This window comes from Sprattus sprattus (genome assembly GCF_963457725.1).
Source record: "Sprattus sprattus genome assembly, chromosome: 17".
Lineage (NCBI taxonomy): Eukaryota > Metazoa > Chordata > Actinopteri > Clupeiformes > Clupeidae > Sprattus > Sprattus sprattus.
Window position 1 is genome coordinate 11,426,700 of NC_137915.1, and position 19,664 is coordinate 11,446,363.

Consider the following 19,664-nt stretch of genomic DNA (forward strand, 5'->3'; position numbering starts at 1 on the left):
GAGGGAGGTTGCTGACGAGAGCAGACCGAAGTTGAGGGTTGAAGAAACCAGGTGCATAGTTTAGTGGGCATTGTCCCGGTGTGTTAGGTTGCTGACGTGAGCAGACCTAAAGTGATGGTTGTTTGAAACCAGGTGCTAGTGCATAGCTAAGTGGGCATTGTCCCGGTGTTTGTTTCATGTTACATTCAGTGTTTGTTTGTTTGTTTGTTTGGTTTGTCTGTTAAACATGCAGGTAGAAAATAAATAGAAAATTAAAAAACCCTTTTTGGAATACTGTTGTGCCGTCATCCATCCCTTAAGTCTGACCAAACCAAACGCTCGGGCACACTATTTCACAATGTGATAAAACACATGTCCATAAATGCCCAAAAAATGTAATGATGGTCTGACTACAGACATCGTATTTTACTGAATTATAGATTACTGCTAAACCATGTTGAGTGGCACAATGACACATACCCATTCACAATTTACACCTCACACTTCTACTGCCATGTCACCAATGGTAAAATACTTAAGTTTGCAATCATAAAGAGCAAGGTACTGTAAAAAAAAATATTAGTTTGACAGTTACACAATAAAATGACTATTGTTGACAAGTCAATAAAAGGACTATGGTATCATGTCGACATGTTTATATTACAATCTCTTAAAATAAAACTAGAAAAAAACATCTTTTACACACAAAAGGGCACAAGCAATGCTAGCAATTGTTGTCAATGAAGAAAGACATAGAAGTAATGAAATTGTACAAACACATTTAAAGAACATCAGTCATTCAATCCATGGTACATTGAAGCACGTACACAGTTCACACAAACATGCTGTGCTATACTATATAAACCATTTCTCAGGGACTAAGGTGACATGGTGCTGTATCAAGGATCCATCTTTATGCATCCGAAACATTCAGACTCAACCACTCAGTGCCCTTCTGAGGTTTCATAACAGTATTATACAGTAATGTTTCCTGTAAAATATAAAATGCTGAACGGATGCTGAATTATGCATTTCCTAAAGACACAATCAAACAACAAAATGTGAAAATGGCATTTATTGTAGGCATATATTATATATACAGACCCGTCCACAACTTCTGGCACCCCTGGTAAAGATGAGTAAAGAGGGTTATAAGACTTTCACCTCTTGGTGAATCAGCTTAATCTTACACTGAAAAAATCCAATGAAGACATTATTTTAAACAAAATCACACGTGCCACAATCATTGGGACCCCCTAGAAATTCGTATAATCTCAATGTAACTGAACAGTGTTTGGGAACACAAGTTTTCACGTGTGCGCTGACATCTGCTCCGGCCACACCCCCTACAGCACACTCCCACAGCTGCATTACATCCAACAGCCATGTCCACTCTCACACACACCTGGCACGTCCCTAGAAATACTCCTCCCCTCTCTCCGGTGTCTGGTCTCGTCGCTACATGGAGAAAATGACTGCCCGAGAGGACCAGCTTCCAATACATCTAGTGTTATCAGGATTCCGCCTTCTGGAAGGCAAGTTAAGCATTATCTTTGCCCACTGGATTCCACTTCCCTGTCACCTGGATTCCTCTCCAGCAATTCCGTGCTCTTAACCCCTGTGCTTTCAGTGACTATCTTGTCCAGCACTGTGCTGTGTTTTGCAGTTGGACAGTGGTATCTAGTGATGAGGATCACACATTAAAACAGAAAAATGGAGAGGGTTCTCACCCAAAGATGGGGTTTACCCCCTCCATAGACTCCTTACAACCCACAGAGACCAGAATTCTCCTGTCTCTGAAATCCATGTTAAGACTCATCTATGCAGCTGTCGGACTGAGACCACTCTACCACTCAAACTGAGACCATTCAAATAAGCCCAAACATGACAAAGAAATAATTGTCCAATGCAATATCTCACTTTGCGCTCTGAAATTATTTTCCCTGTCCCTAGTTTTACCCTGGTATAGAAAAGCACAGGATAGAGAAAAAAGTCCCAGCAGGAGGGTGGGAATATCCACAAATGGTACAGTGTAGTCCTGGAATGTTTGTGTTGTAAACCAACACCTAACCCACACCCAATGAGTATTTACAAGTGGAAGAAGGCCATCTGTAGTTTTCCAATCCAAAGACTCCCATTATACCTTGCACACATAACTGACCAATTATTTAGTAGGTTCAAGAACACTTACCACTTTCAGAATTAACCACACATGATCCTTGGTGGGAAGTCCTAGATGTCTTGCCTCTCTGAACAGGGATCAAAACTTTCATGTAAGAACAATGAAAGAAAACATTAATCTACACAAAATGACCAATCATAATCACCTTGTAGAATAGGAGTAAGAGCATCCTGTAAAAAAGCCCAGAAGGAAAACGAATGACTTCAGACTATAACACAAGGGTAATAATACATAAAAATTGCTGTGGGCACTGCAATGACTGCAAGTTGTCCAAGGCAAAGGAGGAGGTTAATACTGTAATGCTATTGAAGGAGGAGTCTCAACTGAACAGCTGAGATGAGATGACCTTTACACATGTATCATCACATAGAACATCAGTGCTCCTCACAAGCTGTCTCCTCAATCAGACAGAGACACTGAGCAGGAATTTCACAGGTTATCTTTGTCCTCAAGGACAATGGCAAGGAAACAATGCAGAGTAAACACGGCTGAGCAGAGAATCAGGTGTCACCATACAAGCAACCTGAGATGTCTACAACTCCCAACCATACCCTTAAGTGGGCTTCATAGTTCATCTGCTGATTCTGAATTCCCTGTCATGACTTTCCCTCATGTACCCCAGCATATAACAAGAACATCCTGATCTGACCCTGAACCTGCAACTTCCATCATAATGTTATGACAGTTTCCTCTAAACAATTTACAAATTCCTACATTTACACATTGGGTTGCCAAAATGGTTGAAATAAAAAGTTAAAATCCTAATCATGGCACAAATCGGACGTAACATTTCACCTGCATTATACTACAGGTACATAACACTCTATAGGTAATTCATGGGTCAAACTAAGGTACTACATGTGAGGATGTCAATGAAAGATGTCAAAGCACTCACCAATGGTACTTGGAACTTGTTGTTTCCCTCAACCTGTTTCTTTAGCTGTCTATACTTAACCAGGTCACATTTATGCTACTTCCACTACTGTGCTACTCTTCTAAACGTAAGAGTCTAACATAACTGGCCTTTGCAAACGCTGACCTTGGACCAAAGGAGTCAATAGTGTATGATGGGTCTACAAAACTGGAACAAGTTCAATGAACTACACAAGCTGTCCTTCTCAGTCAAAGGAGGGCAGCAAGCAGATATTTCACAGGGCTATCTTTATCCTTAAGTCTGAAGGTAGAATAACAATACTGCACTGGCAGGATGGGACAATGTGAAGTGTGACTACCAGCTGGCAGCTTACTGACCTTGGCTATTCCTTGATTCACTTCTAATAATAGCTGTAATCTATGCCTGTATGCAAGTCAAGGTATACAACTGGCATTTACTGGAATACCTTTACCATACATACATTGTAACATTCTGTTTTGTCTTTCACTTTTACCACTTTAACCAGGCAACTAGAACTCTTCTATAAAATATTCTGACTGAAAATTTGAGGTACATGTAAAAAAAAAAAAAAAAATTCCTTAGGCAACTCATTCCTTGGACTAAAACTTGATGACAAACGACAAACTTGAAAGTGAAAGCAGTCAAACTATCAGCTTGTTTGTCTGAAATACTACACTCAAAGTTAAGTTCCACTCTGAATCAAGAAGCTATTAAAAAGACCTTTATTTGTCCATATAATCAGCCATCATACTGTCAAAATGAAATGGTGAAACATTTGTATACACATTTGATGTCCAACACTTACAACAATCACATATCTTAGACTGTTACCTTAAAGGGGATGTATATATGACTGAACTGATTTGATGTAACCGCTAACTAGCTGGATACCTAACAATAAGTACCTGCCTAAGCCGTATCAATCAAATGCAGAGGTAGGAACTACTGAACAAGTTCTTGTTGTCTTTCTATTAAGGGATAGGGTGTGTTACAGTGGCAAACTTTGCCATGGAAAGAACAGCTTGATATCACATTTATTTACATCGATATAATGAACATAGAAAACATTTAAAACACCATAAAATACTTTTGGGAGACCCGAGAAAATGTACAATTCGTCTTTAAATGTTACGCTACGTGTGTGGGGGAATAATTTCACATTATTTCCTTATTAGTTCCATACTCACTCTGTATCACCTACACCCAACATGTTATTATATACTATTAGATTGTTTTTACAAATTCAGAGAATGACCTTGTGTATCAACCAGAAACCGACACAGAAACCTATACAGTAACTGAGTGTTCATCCTGGTCCAACATCCAAAGGTGCAAAAATGCATCCCAACATTAGCCTACTACTTGCCCAATCAAAGTGTGGGAATCACATTAAGACCTGTGCACACCTTTGATATCAAGGAGAGATACTTGTCAGGTACAGGCCATCTGAAGAGGTTGAGCATCCCTGTTTACTCACAATGTTTTGTGTAATTCAAAATCAGAGACTCTGCCTGTAAATCTTCCTGTAAATGAGTGACATCCTAAATGTTGTTAGAGTAGGTATCCTACACGAATTTTAACTGTCCTCAAAAAATTATCACCTGCACTCAAACAATTCTGTCACCTTATGGAGTCTCCTCAGCTGTTCTCACAGACTGATGGTTATTAACACCCCAGCTTCTTAGAATGGCGTTACTTACAGGGCAGGACCATGCCTTAAAGCTCTGAGTAACTGATGCCGGTAGCATATTACCTTAACATTCAGACGTATCCCTACAGCACTGAGGCAAAATTAATGGAAGAGGTGCTACATGCTGTCCTTCTCAATCAAAGACTCTGCAGGATTCTCACAGTGCCTACTTTCTGCTTAAGTAAGAACACTAAGGAATCAATGATGTGTCAAGGGGACAGGGCAAAGTGATGCTTTGTCATCTGATGGCGGCTGACTAACCTTAACCTTCGCTGGAATGACACCAGCTAGGCTTTGTTATAGGACACACGTTAGCACCTGTGTCTACCAGAGAACACTCAACAACAACACCTGAAGAATTTCAGAAGGAGCTATATGCCATATAGATCACTGGCAGACTTATGATGTGCATCTTTAAGGGCAGAGATGCTTTACAAAGACACAAAAACTTACAATATTTTTTAATGCAGATACCACAGAACTTCATAACATTCTCAGCAACAAAATCAGATAGCTTACTGTACCAACTTCCCTAAAGAAGACTGATCAATCTTACATACAAGTATGAGCAATTTTTCAGTCATATTTCTTGTGAACCATGTGCGTCATCTCAGGTCCTATATTTAATCAATTGGCAACAGATGAAGTAAGGACAGCTCTGTGTAACTTTTTCCTTTTATGGATAGGAGAGTTGACAGAATAATTATGGATGGCCTTTCCCACTGATGTTGTTCCCCATCACCCTCACCAAACAGACACTGAAAATTCTACAAAACCTGTCAAACAAATACTAAAGAGGTACTTAAGGTACCAAGAAATATAACGATATATGACCTTTTCATTGCTCCTTCTAAATCATTATTACTGTATGAAGAAGCAGTTTATTTCTTGGCAAAAACAATGATTTACTTTACCTTTAACAGTTCTGAATGACCCAATTGCCCCCACCTTTCCATTCAAACCTAACTGGGGTGCAACAGCTGTCTATTTCTGCCACAGCCCTTATATGAGGGCCACTTGTAATATATAACAGAAAGTTGTGGCTGCACAGTCACACACTACAGGTTTTCATCCCATTACCCACAGGTAAGACAACCAGAGTAATCAAATGATAATTTACCTAAAACTTTAACATTTAAAGTTAACACAACAGTTCATTGTGATTCTTTGATCAATCAAATGCTCATAATTAATATTCACATTTAAGGGCTTGATAGGTAATCTCTTTTGTTTCTTCTTCATTTCAGGTTAATCATTAGGAGAGTGAACATCAAAGGTACTGTAGCTGGTTTTGAAACTTGTGTCTGTACTGCACTCGTAAAACAGTATACTCAGCATGACATTAAGCTTACTTAAACTATGAGCTCATTATCTATACTGGATGTGTAATTTAACTGTGATATTAAAGTATATTTAACTACATTATGAATCATTTATGGATATTCTCTGTGTCTTGCTGTGGTTGATCTGACTTGAACTGTGCTAGTTCTATCTCCATCAACTTAACTTAACTCTTGAATTATGCCGTTTTACAGTGAACTGTCTGACTAATGATTAGTTGCGGTTGGTCATATTTTCACACTTTAACAAAAGTCATGCTGTCCAGTATCCAGTTGGCAGGCTAGAGATATTTTTTCTAAAATAGTTGTTCTTACTTGTCTATGATGTGATTTTCATATTCTGACAATCCAATCTACCCAATCTATCTAATTAACATTATCAAGGACTAAACCATGGGAGACGCGTTGATGGCAGAGTTTGGGAAGGCGGCTTCGTTTCTGAGAAAATCAGATATGGAGCGTCTGGAGGCCCAGACTCGCCCCTTTGACATTAAGAAGGCATGCTTTGTGACGGATCCTGAGGTTGAATTTGTGAAGGGAATGATTGTCAGCAGAGACGGGGACAAAGTCACCGTTGATACTGAGTATGAGAAGGTAAACAAATCAGTTTTACTGTATTCTTTCACATTTTATTTGTTTTGAGATTATTTAGACACATTCATTGTCATTTTATGAACGAAAGACTACAAAATGCATCTTTATTCATCATTATATTTAGATTTCCATGATTGCAGGCCTGTGAAAAACACACAACTTTTGACTTCCGATGAATAATGTCCTTACTACAAAGATTTGTATGACTGACATATTCACTCCTCCTCAAAGACTGTCACTGTAAAAGAAGACAACGTCCACCCCCAGAATCCACCAAAGTATGACAAAATTGAGGACATGGCGATGTTAACCTTCCTGCACGAACCTGCTGTGCTGTTTAACCTCAAAGAGCGTTATGCAGCCTGGATGATCTACGTGAGTACAATGACAAATGTTTCTTCTCAAAAAGTTCTCAGGAGATGTAAGAAATGTTCAATCTAATTATGATCAATCTTATGTCTCTTTTGACAGACCTACTCTGGGTTGTTCTGTGTGACTGTCAATCCCTATAAGTGGCTGCCAGTGTACGACCAGGAAGTTGTTGAGGCTTACAGAGGAAAGAAGAGGACTGAAGCTCCTCCTCACATCTTCTCCATCTCTGACAATGCTTACCAATACATGCTGTCAGGTAAAAAGGTCTTTATATATTAAAATCAAACCTGAGTGTTGTATACAAACATCAGATACAGTGGTGGTTTTTTGGCGAACCGAGTCTTATTGTAAAGTGGTACCAAATTTTTTTCTGCTAAAGTAATCAAGTAAGCCTACATGATCATTGACAGCACCAGCTTACTTTCACCACTGATGTCATGCTAGGCTTAGGCAAGATATCACTGGTTAAAACTAGCAAATGTAAGCTATTCACTAGCCGCGCTAGACAGTTCGGTGTTAATTATCGGACTGCGTGTGTTATCGGCAAACATTCCTGTTGTCATGTTAATCCATTATTAAACTGAGCATATCGATTGTTAATCCATTATTAAACTCAGCATTTTGATTGTTAAAGAAAATGGCCGATGTTTGACACTGTCCGATAGCTGACATAGCTACACTAGGACACTGCCCTGTCAGGGATAGAGTAATGCTAGTTAATGAACTAATAAACATAGGTCTGCATCTTAGTGCCTCTCCAGATTAGTTAAATTAACTGAAGGTAGGAGGGGGTCTCGCCCGGGGCGTAATTCCATGTAGAACCGCCACTGATCAGTTAAAGAAAACATTTTAAAAGGATATTTCATATCTTTGGTATAATCACTACATGTAAATATAATAGATATAAAAAAAAACTTTAAAAAAATGAAATTAATTTGTTTGTTTTGTTTGTTTAGACAGGGAGAATCAGTCCTGCCTGATCACGTAAGTATACTATAGTAATGCGGTTTCTATTTCTGTATATGCTGGTACAAAATAATAACATAAAAAATACACTCCTTGCCCTTCTTTCTAAGTGGAGAATCTGGTGCGGGGAAGACTGTGAACACCAAGAGAGTCATTCAGTACTTTGCCAGCATTGCTGCTGTAGGTGGAGGCAAGAAGGATCCAAATGACAAAAAGGTTGTTGAATTGAGACAGTGCCTCCTCTGTATTTAATGCAAATGTCCCATAATCATAATGGCAGTGACACTGATAGGTGTTTCTCTTCAGGGAACCCTGGAAGATCAAATCATCCAGTGTAACCCTGCTCTGGAGGCCTTTGGTAATGCAAAGACCATCAGAAACGACAACTCCTCTAGATTTGTAAGTATGACTTTGGATTGTGAAACGTCACTCAAGCAATGCACAACAATGCATTATGAATGCAAAATAATTGATTTCCATGTTTTTGTCAGGGTAAATTCATCAGAATCCATTTTCATGCAACTGGCAAACTGGCCTCTGCTGACATTGAGACATGTGAGTGACCTTCTGTTAAATTACATCAAATCAAAATCTATTAATCCTGAAATGCTGAAAAACATTTATTTCCTCATCATTTGGCAGATCTCCTGGAGAAGTCTCGGATAACTTTCCAGCTAAAGGCTGAGAGAGATTATCACATCTTCTACCAGATCCTCTCTATGAGGAAACCAGAACTGCCGGGTTAGAATCCTCAAACTTTAACATAACATGACATCACATGTCACTTACTGAGGAAGAAACTGATGAGAACCATATTCTTCCATTTTAGACATGCTGCTCATCACAACCAACCCCTACGACTATGCTTTCATCTCCCAAGGACAGACCACAGTAGCATCCATTGATGATGGTGATGAGCTGACAGCTACTGATGTGAGTAAAGCTGCTGTTGTCTTTAAGTTAGTCTTCTGCTGGATAGAAACACATTGGATAATTTTTCTATTTGGTTCTGATCTGTTTTCATCTGGAGGAGCCCTGCAATGTCCCTGTCCTTTTGAAGTATTACTATGTTAATAATAATAACAAAACTTTTCTAGATACCCCAAGATGCTGTGTGATGTGTGCGGTTACATATAGTTATATACACAGCTAGTGAGTGTAATTTCACCACTTACTCTATTATTTATGCTACAGGAAGCTTTTGATATCCTGGGCTTCACTGCAGAAGAGAAGATGAGCATTTACAAGCTGACTGGTGCCATCATGCACTATGGCAACTTGAAGTTCAAGCAGAAGCAGAGAGAGGAGCAGGCAGAGGCTGATGGCACTGAGGGTATGTTATCCAAACTGCTTCATTATGATGAAAAGCACCACTGCATCTTGACAGTCAAATTAACCTGACCAAACTTAATAATAACTAAGGTTGTGACAAAGATTGTTATTGAGCTACTAAACATCATGATATAACTACTCCTATTGAAGATTTAGATCGATGGCTTCTCCTAAAAAACATGGTCACAAAATTGTATTCATATAATGTATCAATGCATAAAGTATGTGTTTTTTAAAACAGATATAGACAAGGCTTGTTATCTGATGAACTTGAACTCTGCTGAAGTCATCAAGGCCTTATGTAATCCAAGAGTCAAAGTAGGAAATGAGTGGGTCACCAAGGGACAGAATGTCCAACAGGTAGGAGAGATGCAAGTTTTGTCAGAACTTTGTCCCTTTGTCAATTAAGTATTAGGTTAAGGTATATTGAATATATATTCATTTTGTTTCCATTATTAACCTTGCATTTTGAAGGTGTACTATGCCATTGGAGCCCTATCCAAGGCAATATATGAGAAGATGTTTAACTGGATGGTAGTGAGAATCAACAGCCAATTGGACACTAAACAACCTCGGCAGTACTTCATTGGTGTACTGGATATTGCTGGATTTGAGATCTTTGATGTGAGTTAAAACAAAACAGACATCTAGTTAATAAAGAAACCTGATGCTATAAAAGGCCATCAACATTTCTATCTTCTTTATAGTTAAATACCTTTGAGCAACTATGCATCAACTTCACTAATGAGAAGCTGCAGCAGTTCTTCAACCACCACATGTTTGTGCTGGAGCAAGAGGAGTACAAGAAGGAGGGCATTGTGTGGGTTTTCATTGACTTCGGCATGGACTTGGCGGCGTGCATTGAACTCATCGAAAAGGTGTGTAAATCTATAGTTGATATGTATAATTATAACTTTTATTGTTAAAAGGTCATTTAAAAAAATGTTAAGATCTAGTTCCAGTTCCTTCCCTAGAGCAGTAAAATAACATATTTGTTTCAGAAATTAAATTAAAATGTGCTACTAAGGAGCATGAATGTGATTTTAGATCTAGATTTTTAAAGAGAAAAACACACCAACAATTATCTGATATTTCTTATGTCTGTTTATACTACAGCCCATGGGGATCATGTCCATCCTTGAAGAGGAGTGCATGTTCCCCAAGGCCAGTGATGCTACATTTAAAGCCAAGCTTTATGACAACCACTTGGGCAAAAATGCCTGCTTCCAAAAGCCCAGGCCAATCAAGGGGAGACCAGAGGCCCATTTCTCCCTGGTTCACTATGCTGGAACTGTTGATTATAACATTTGCAACTGGCTGGTGAAAAACAAGGACCCCCTCAATGATACAGTTGTGGGACTGTATCAAAAGTCATCAATGAAGATGCTGGGACAACTCTTTGCTGGATATGCTGGGGCTGATGATGGTAAGCTATTTATCCATTACATAAAACACCACCTTTTTTTTTAGCAAACAACTGCCAAATATGAGAAAAACATTGGCAAAAGATCAAATCTGGGGTACCCTCAAGGGTTTTTTATTTTTTTTCCATTCAAAATTTGAATAATTTTAGTCCACATATAAATAAGGGTCATCAGGAATCTAATTTAACCTCAACCCCAAGCTGGAGTCTGTATTCAATTATAGACATTTATACTTTTGCTGCAGATGCTGCAAAGAGCAAGGAAGCTGGTAAGAAGAAGAAAGGTGGTTCCTTCCAGACTGTGTCCGCTCTCCATAGGGTCAGTATGACTTACTAGTTCATGTATGATGTTTCAGTTCATTCTGCATTGTACACAGGGTCAGTGATTACCGTTTTATTATCATAGTTCTAAACATGTGAAAGACATACTCATGCTGTTCTGAACTCTCATTAAGTAAATACAAAATATTTTACAACAGGAGAACCTGAACAAGCTGATGACCAACTTGAGGTCGACTCACCCCCACTTTGTGCGCTGCATCATCCCCAATGAGACTAAGACTCCTGGGGCCATGGAGAATCCTTTGGTCATGCACCAGCTGCGCTGTAACGGTGTGCTGGAAGGCATCAGGATCTGCAGAAAGGGCTTCCCCAACAGGATCCAGTATCCAGACTTCAAACAGAGGTACAATCTGTTAATTGTTTGTCCTTACTATATGATAACACTAAGAGGACATATCAAACAGACCATTTAACTATTTTTCAGATACCGTATCCTCAATCCTGCTGCTATCCCTGAGGGACAGTTCATGGACAGCAAGAAAGGAGCAGAAAAACTGCTGGGATCTCTAGATATCGACCATGAGCAGTACAGATTTGGACACACTAAGGTGTTTCATTGTATAATGTTCCTATATACACACCTACAATATTAAATCAGCATGTTTTGTTAAGCCTAATGAAACTCTAAATGCCCAAACTGTTGATTTTAAGGTGTTCTTCAAAGCCGGTCTCCTGGGTGCCCTTGAGGAGCTGAGAGACGACCGTCTCACTATCATCATGACTGGTATCCAAGCAAATGGTCGCGGTAATCTGGCAAGAGTTGAATACCAGAAGATTGTCGCACGCAGGTAAATTGGTTTATTAATTAAATGGGAGGGAATATCTGGAAAATATCGTAAAATGCATTTGTTTTTATACATATGTTGTTTTTTTATATATTACAGCATGTTTACATTATTGCAAAATGTCTATACATGATATTCGGGACAAAATGGTGGTTCTTGAAATGTTTTATGGTTGATTTAAAACAAATACTGCCTAACTGATGGCTCAAATAGGAATAAATGTTCAAAGAACATACTGTATCAGTTAGCTGTAACCAAACGGTGTGTTAAAAGGTCAAACAAAAGGACATTTCCACATAATGACCTGGGTCCATCTTCACAAAGCACCTTAAAGCTAAAAGAAGCTCTTAACTTTTCGGTATAGGAGAAATTCCCCAAAATAATGGCCATATCAATCTCTACTTTGGGACTCCAACTTTTTAAGAGTAATTCACAATGCCCCTTAGCACTGATAGTAGCACCTTACCCTGGGAGAACTAAGAAGAAGTCAAGAGGACTCATAACTCACTTACACCAATTCCTAGAAGATAGTGGGTTGTGTAGTGTTTTCCGTTATAAATGATGAATTTATCTGTCTTTGCAATACGCCCTAAAGTGCATGCATAATCACCGGCACAGACCTGCCACTCATAAATCAATCACCAAGGTCACTGAAAGCAAGCTCATGACATGACGTCATCCAGCTTTGGTAAAAGGATCTTAGGAGAGAACTTTCAGTTACAAACTTTTAGTGTAACCCGGGAGTACACTCAGTGGTAAGTTCAAATGCTTTGTTAATACGGGTCCTGGAGTTTGTTTCAATAAAATAAATGTAATCGTCATAACACTTTCATTATCAATTTGTCATTTTGGGATTTAATTTGGAGGAAATATTTGCAATGTATAAGATTTAAGACAACTCCCTTTTCTTGATCACACAGCAAGGAAACAATCCTAATCATCTTCCAACATATTTCTTTAGAATGCATTAGAGACTTTACTTTTAAAGTGAAAAGTGTTGCATTCAGCATTCAGTTCCCAAGAAGCTCTCCTTCTTATCAAGTATGAAATGTATATGGAGAATTTGACGTCCTTTTTTGGTTAAATGGCCTTTCCTTTCCTTCCATTTTCATTTTACAAAAACTCTAAGGGCAAAACATAAATGTTGTGATTCATGTGAACAGACAATTGCTGAATTTCAAAGCATACTCACACACTACTATACATTCAGTTTATGGGTACAAAGGTTGAGCCGATGGTAAACTTGAATGTGAACATGTGCTACACGTTGTACATGTTATCACTGAAACATGCCTATCACATTTCTTCCTGTGCTTGGATGAGAAAATGGCCATATAATAACAATAACTCACATAAACCATATTCTTCAACAATTTCCTGTTCTTTGCACACATAATATTACTTTCTTTCCCTTCCAAATTTTAAGGGATGCCCTGCTCGTGATTCAGTGGAATGTCCGTGCATTCATGGGTGTCAAGAATTGGCCCTGGATGAAGATGTACTTCAAGATCAAGCCCCTGTTGAAATCAGCTGAATCTGAAAAAGAGATGGCCAACATGAAGGAAGAATTCCTGAAACTGAAGGATGCCTACGCTAAATCTGAGACTCGTAGAAAAGAGCTGGAGGAGAAAATGGTTTCTATTCTCCAAGAGAAGAATGACCTGCAACTTACAGTTCAGACCGTGAGTAAAGATTATTTTCAGTATTTATAACAATTGCATTAAATTATGAATTTGTTTGACATATAGATGTAGAGAGTGGAAATATATGTAAAATGAGCATTAAGCTGCCAAGGCCATTTTCACCTAGAGCAATTAATTACTCTTCACAGGAACAAGATGCTCTTGGTGATGCTGAGGAACGTTGTGAGGGTCTGATCAAGAGCAAGATCCAGCTTGAGGCCAAAAGCAAAGAGCTGACTGAGAGACTGGAAGATGAGGAAGAGATGAATGCAGAGCTGACTGCTAAGAAGAGGAAGTTGGAGGATGAGTGCTCTGAGCTCAAGAAGGACATTGATGATCTGGAGCTTACACTGGCTAAAGTGGAAAAAGAGAAACATGCCACTGAGAATAAGGTCAGTGCATGTGAAATAGGTGCGAGGTGATGGTAAGGGAACTCCCTTTGCTTAAATGTTTTCATTCTTTCTATTTATTTAGGTTAAAAACCTGACTGAGGAGATGGCAGCTCTCGATGAAATCGTTGCCAAGCTGACCAAGGAGAAGAAAGCTCTACAGGAGGCTCATCAGCAAACGCTGGATGACCTTCAGAGTGAGGAGGACAAAGTCAACACTCTGACTAAGGCCAAAGCCAAGCTGGAGCAGCAAGTTGATGATGTGTGTATCCAGTTATCACCTTATTCAATTCTTTGTGTATTGCGTTTGTGTCTGAAAAATGCAAAAACAATTCCTTTTCTACTCGCTTTCAGCTTGAGGGCTCCCTGGAACAGGAAAAGAAGCTAAGGATGGATCTGGAAAGAGCTAAGAGGAAGCTTGAGGGTGACTTAAAGTTGACCCAGGAAAATGTGATGGACCTAGAGAATGATAAACAGCAGCTAGAGGAAAGGATGAAAAAGTATGTTTTCTGGATCACACATGAGACAAAACCAAAACCAATTATTGCATTCATGAATTTTCCCAAAAACTATTTTGTCTACTTTAAAGATGATGAAATCGGTTTGTTTTTTGAACGACAGGAAAGACTTTGATATGAGCCAGCTTACCAGCAAGATTGAAGATGAGCAAGCTATGGGAGCACAGCTCCAAAAGAAACTGAAGGAACTTCAGGTACAGGGGGAACAATTAGTAGAAAAACTGAGTATACAATAGGACATTTCATTTGAACACATTCATGTTTCCTTGACAAAAGGCCAGAATTGAGGAGCTAGAAGAGGAGCTGGAGGCTGAGAGAGCTGCCAGGGCCAAAGTGGAGAAGCAGCGGGCAGACCTGGCAAGAGAGCTGGAGGAGATCAGTGAGAGGCTGGAGGAGGCTGGAGGTGCCACTGCTGCCCAGATTGAGATGAACAAGAAGAGGGAGGCTGAGTTCCAGAAGTTGCGCAGAGACCTTGAAGAGTCCACTCTGCAGCATGAGGCCACTGCTGCCACACTGAGGAAGAAGCAGGCAGACAGTGTAGCTGACCTTGGCGAGCAGATTGACAACCTTCAGAGAGTGAAACAAAAGCTTGAGAAGGAGAAGAGTGAACTCCGTCTGGAGCTGGATGATGTTGCCTCAAACATGGAGCAGGTTTCCAAAGCCAAGGTAAAGTATGAAAACTTTCATGAACAAAACTGTTAACATATCAAGACTCCAGATGTCTTTGATATTTCTATTTTTATGAACAATATTCTTTTGTCAGGGAAACTTGGAGAAAATGTGCAGGACCTTGGAGGATCAGATGACTGAATATAGGACAAAGTATGAAGAAGCCCAGCGCGGCATCAATGATTTTTCTATGCAGAAAGCTAAGCTACAAACTGAAAATGGTATATAACAGTAAAACTTACATAACATGTTTAAACATTAACACTCTCATGACAAGCTATCATGACTAACCATCATATCTCAAACAAATAGGGGAGCTTTCCCGGCAACTAGAAGAGAAGGATTCTCTCGTCTCTCAGCTAACTAGAGGCAAACAATCCTACACCCAACAGGTTGAAGACCTTAAAAGACAACTGGAGGAAGAAATCAAGGTGTTTAGAAAACATACTATAACATGAATTACATGAATGATGAACATACTGTTACTGTTCTACTGTTGAAAAAATGTATTGTTAAATTATTGCCTACTTCTATGATCAATTTTTCCCAGGCTAAGAATGCGCTAGCCCATGCAGTGCAGTCTGCTCGCCATGATGCTGACCTCCTGAGGGAGCAGTTTGAGGAGGAGCAGGAGGCCAAGGCTGAGCTGCAGCGCAGTCTCTCCAAAGCAAACTCTGAGGTGGCTCAGTGGAGAACCAAGTACGAGACTGATGCCGTCCAGAGGACTGAGGAGCTGGAAGATGCAAAGTAAGGCCCACTGACTGTATGAACTGTTTAAAACAAAAGACTAAACATAGCTCGTGCCATCATAATGCACACTTTCAATCTATTGTTACTCAGGAAAAAGTTGGCTCAGCGTCTGCAAGATGCAGAGGAAGCTGTGGAGGCTGTTAATGCTAAATGTTCCTCCCTGGAGAAAACTAAGCATAGACTGCAGAATGAGATTGAAGATCTTATGGTTGATGTGGAGAGATCCAATGCTGCTGCTGCTGCCCTGGACAAGAAGCAAAGAAACTTTGACAAGGTTACGAACCCATTTCTCCTTACTTCCAACACTTGATGTAATATCGCATGAAAACTCATGCTCCATATTTCAATTTGATCAGGTCCTAGCAGAGTGGAAGCAGAAGTATGAGGAGGCTCAGACTGAGCTGGAGAGCTCCCAGAAAGAGGCCAGATCTCTTGGCACTGAGCTCTTCAAACTCAAGAACTCTTATGAGGAATCTCTGGATCACCTGGAGACCATGAAGAGGGAGAACAAAAACCTCCAAGGTCTGTAAAGGCATGAAATTTCAGCCATGTGCATGAACGGTGAAGAATTTGAACATATTTTTGTATTTGAACACAGTTTTGTTTACCCCATAGAGGAAATATCTGATATCACTGAGCAACTTGGTGAGACTGGCAAGAGCATTCATGAACTTGAAAAGGTCAGAAAGCTACTTGAGCAAGAAAAGTCAGAGATTCAAACGGCTTTAGAGGAAGCAGAGGTATGTTCAAAATAAAAAAAATGGTCAGTATTACTGGGACGGTTTCTTTGAATGGCTAAGGAATGTTCTATGTGTATATAATAATGTGCTTATATATTTTAACAGGGTACTCTAGAGCATGAGGAGGGTAAGATCCTTAGAGCTCAGCTGGAGTTCAACCAGGTCAAAGCTGATATTGAACGTAAACTTACTGAGAAGGATGAGGAGATGGAGCAGGCCAAGAGGAACCAGCAGAGAGTGGTGGATACCCTGCAGAGCTCCCTGGAGTCTGAGACTCGCAGCAGGAATGAGGCTTTGAGGCTGAAGAAGAAGATGGAGGGAGACCTCAATGAGATGGAGATCCAGCTCAGCCAGGCCAACAGGCAGGCATCTGAGGCCCAGAAGCAGCTCAAGGGTCTCCATGGGCATCTGAAGGTTAAAAAGCAGTATATAACGTCAGTCATAACTGTAGATGCAAATATGTCCATGTGCATTTACGATTTCTCAAATGTATCCATCATAGGACTCTCAGCTTCATCTGGATGAAGCTGTCCGTGCTAACGATGATCTCAAAGAGAACACTGCCATTGTGGAGAGACGCAACAATCTGATGCAGGCTGAACTGGATGAGCTGAGGTCCCTGGTGGAGCAGACTGAGAGAGGCCGGAAACTGGCTGAACAAGAGTTGCTGGATGTCAGCGAGAGGGTGCAGCTTCTGCACTCTCAGGTAAATTCCTAAACTTGTTGCTATGACTTATTCATAATTTAAACACAGACTATCATGAACATATTTGTCTTCCCACGTAGAACACCAGCTTGCTGAACCAGAAAAAGAAGCTAGAGACTGATACATCCCAGCTGCAGACTGAAGTGGAGGAGGCTGTGCAGGAGTGCAGGAATGCTGAGGAAAAAGCCAAGAAGGCCATCACTGATGCTGCCATGATGGCAGAGGAGCTGAAGAAGGAGCAGGACACCAGTGCCCACATGGAGCGCATGAAGAAGAACATGGAGCAGACCATCAAGGACCTGCAGCACCGTCTAGATGAAGCTGAGCAAATTGCCATGAAGGGCGGCAAGAAACAGATCCAGAAGCTAGAGTCCAGGGTGAGAGCTATATTTGAATAATTTGAGTTTATGCCTTGTTTAATAAGGTTATCTTTTAAAAATATAGTTTCGTGTCTACATAGGTGAGGGAGCTTGAAAATGAGGTTGAGATTGAACAACGGAAGGCCAGTGATTCTGTCAAGGGGATACGCAAATATGAGAGACGCATCAAGGAGCTCACCTACCAGGTAAGTTTAATTTCATAAATGTCTTGGTGTTTCTCTCCCTCACATCACATAGATAAACAGTAATACAACGTGTACTAACCTCTTCCTTTACAGACTGAAGAAGACAAGAAGAATCTGCATCGTCTCCAGGATCTAGTGGACAAACTGCAGATGAAGGTCAAGTCCTACAAGAGAACAGCAGAGGAGGCTGTAAGTTTCCCATAATTCACCACTAATTTCATTCAAACATACAGAGATCTTTTACCTAATTCCGTGACTAATTATGTTTTTCAGGAGGAGATGGCCAATGGCAGCATGGGCAAGTTCCGCAAGATGCAGCATGAGCTGGATGAGGCTGAGGAGAGAGCTGATATTGCTGAGTCTCAGGTCAACAAGATGAAAACCAAGAGCCGTGATGCAGGTGGCAAGGTAAATTCACACACTCAAATCTAGAAAATCCACTATCAATGTTTTTCATTGAAAAATTCCATTGATATTGCATGGCAAGTATCTGCCTACTTAGCACATGGGTCTATATATTCTATCTATGGGAAATACTAGAACGGCCAAGCAATTCACACCACCTAGAACAACTTTTTTGAGTTTGCATTTAAATGTCAAGTGATCATTGCCATCAGCATGCAAGCAGAGTAAAGCCATCAAAGTCTACAAAACCCAAATTAGGTTTTTATGACACCAGCTTGTTGACTTTAAAATCATGTGATCATGAGATTTATTTCTATATAAACTGTAAAATCAGTCCTGAAATCTAATTATTTATAGGACATTCAAAGTCCATAAGACTACTGAAATAAGCCTATCTGATGATAGAGATGGCAAACAAATCATTCATTAATCAATGATGACCCCCTCGGCCAATAATGCTAAAACTCTCACTCTAACCTGAGGCATAACCTTTTATCTGATATGAAAAATCACAGAACTATGGTCTTTACCAGCAGCTTTTTAGCCAATCACAACCAAAACTACTGGGCAGACATTCACCTTGATAACCTGTTTACCTGATCAAGATACATATTTATTGAATAGTAAATTACTTGTTTGATTATACATCTATTTTCTTTCCCTTGCAGAAAGGTCTGGATCAAGAGTGAAGCTCTGACTGGGACCTTTCCTAAGAGCATGTCTGCCTTCCAGTGATTTAGAAAGGTTGTCCTTTTAGCTGTGATTTATTTCTGTATAAACTGACATTTTAAATTGTAAATTTGTAGAATATTAAAGTCCTTATCATTACTTGCCTTTTTGATGTTAGAGATGGCAAAACAATTATTCATTGATCAATAATGACCCCTCGGCCAATATCAAGATACATATTTGTTGAACAGTAAATTACTTTAATTAAAACAGGTTATACTTATATTTTCTTTCCCTTGCAGAAAGGTCATGATTAGGAGTGAAGCTCTGACTTGGACCTTTCCTACGAGCATGTCTGCCTTAAAGTGATTCAGTTGTGCTTTCAGCTGTGCTGTGTAACTGGATTGAATAAAAAGTGTGTCAAATATATCATTCTGGTTGTCATATTTTAGTGTATGCAAGCACCTGATTAGTTAATGATACCACAAAATGAAACCATAAAATTATACATTTTTGCTTCAAAGCAAATTAAATTAACTATAAAAGCAAGCAGTTAATGGGACGGCACAAGGCAGTTGGCACAATGGTAGGAGTATGTATCCAAAATTTTGTTTTTGAAAAATGTAAAAATGCATTATGTACATGACCAGGAACATTTCAGACAGGAAACT

The 19,664-nt window shown here is 39.6% G+C and overlaps 1 protein-coding gene across 1 annotated transcript; it reads left to right on the top strand.

Annotated features, from left to right (window-relative positions):
- Positions 1 to 5,747: 5,747 nt before the first annotated feature.
- Positions 5,748 to 19,422, top strand: LOC308378709 (myosin-7-like). Its single transcript, XM_080855677.1, has 39 exons — positions 5,748 to 5,832; positions 5,994 to 6,022; positions 6,471 to 6,680; positions 6,912 to 7,055; positions 7,152 to 7,308; positions 8,009 to 8,036; positions 8,129 to 8,234; positions 8,325 to 8,417; positions 8,510 to 8,573; positions 8,661 to 8,759; positions 8,848 to 8,951; positions 9,213 to 9,351; positions 9,592 to 9,710; positions 9,825 to 9,974; positions 10,058 to 10,228; positions 10,467 to 10,776; positions 11,019 to 11,092; positions 11,253 to 11,458; positions 11,540 to 11,663; positions 11,767 to 11,903; positions 13,327 to 13,582; positions 13,732 to 13,974; positions 14,057 to 14,233; positions 14,326 to 14,471; positions 14,593 to 14,683; positions 14,766 to 15,155; positions 15,253 to 15,379; positions 15,471 to 15,589; positions 15,709 to 15,905; positions 15,999 to 16,182; positions 16,265 to 16,430; positions 16,524 to 16,648; positions 16,754 to 17,062; positions 17,151 to 17,354; positions 17,435 to 17,731; positions 17,815 to 17,919; positions 18,013 to 18,108; positions 18,193 to 18,327; positions 18,993 to 19,422. The coding sequence occupies exons 3-39, from the start codon at positions 6,480 to 6,482 to the stop codon at positions 19,011 to 19,013; spliced, it is 5,814 nt and encodes a 1,937-aa protein (XP_080711803.1). The 5' UTR covers positions 5,748 to 5,832; positions 5,994 to 6,022; positions 6,471 to 6,479; the 3' UTR covers positions 19,014 to 19,422.
- Positions 19,423 to 19,664: the final 242 nt, after the last annotated feature.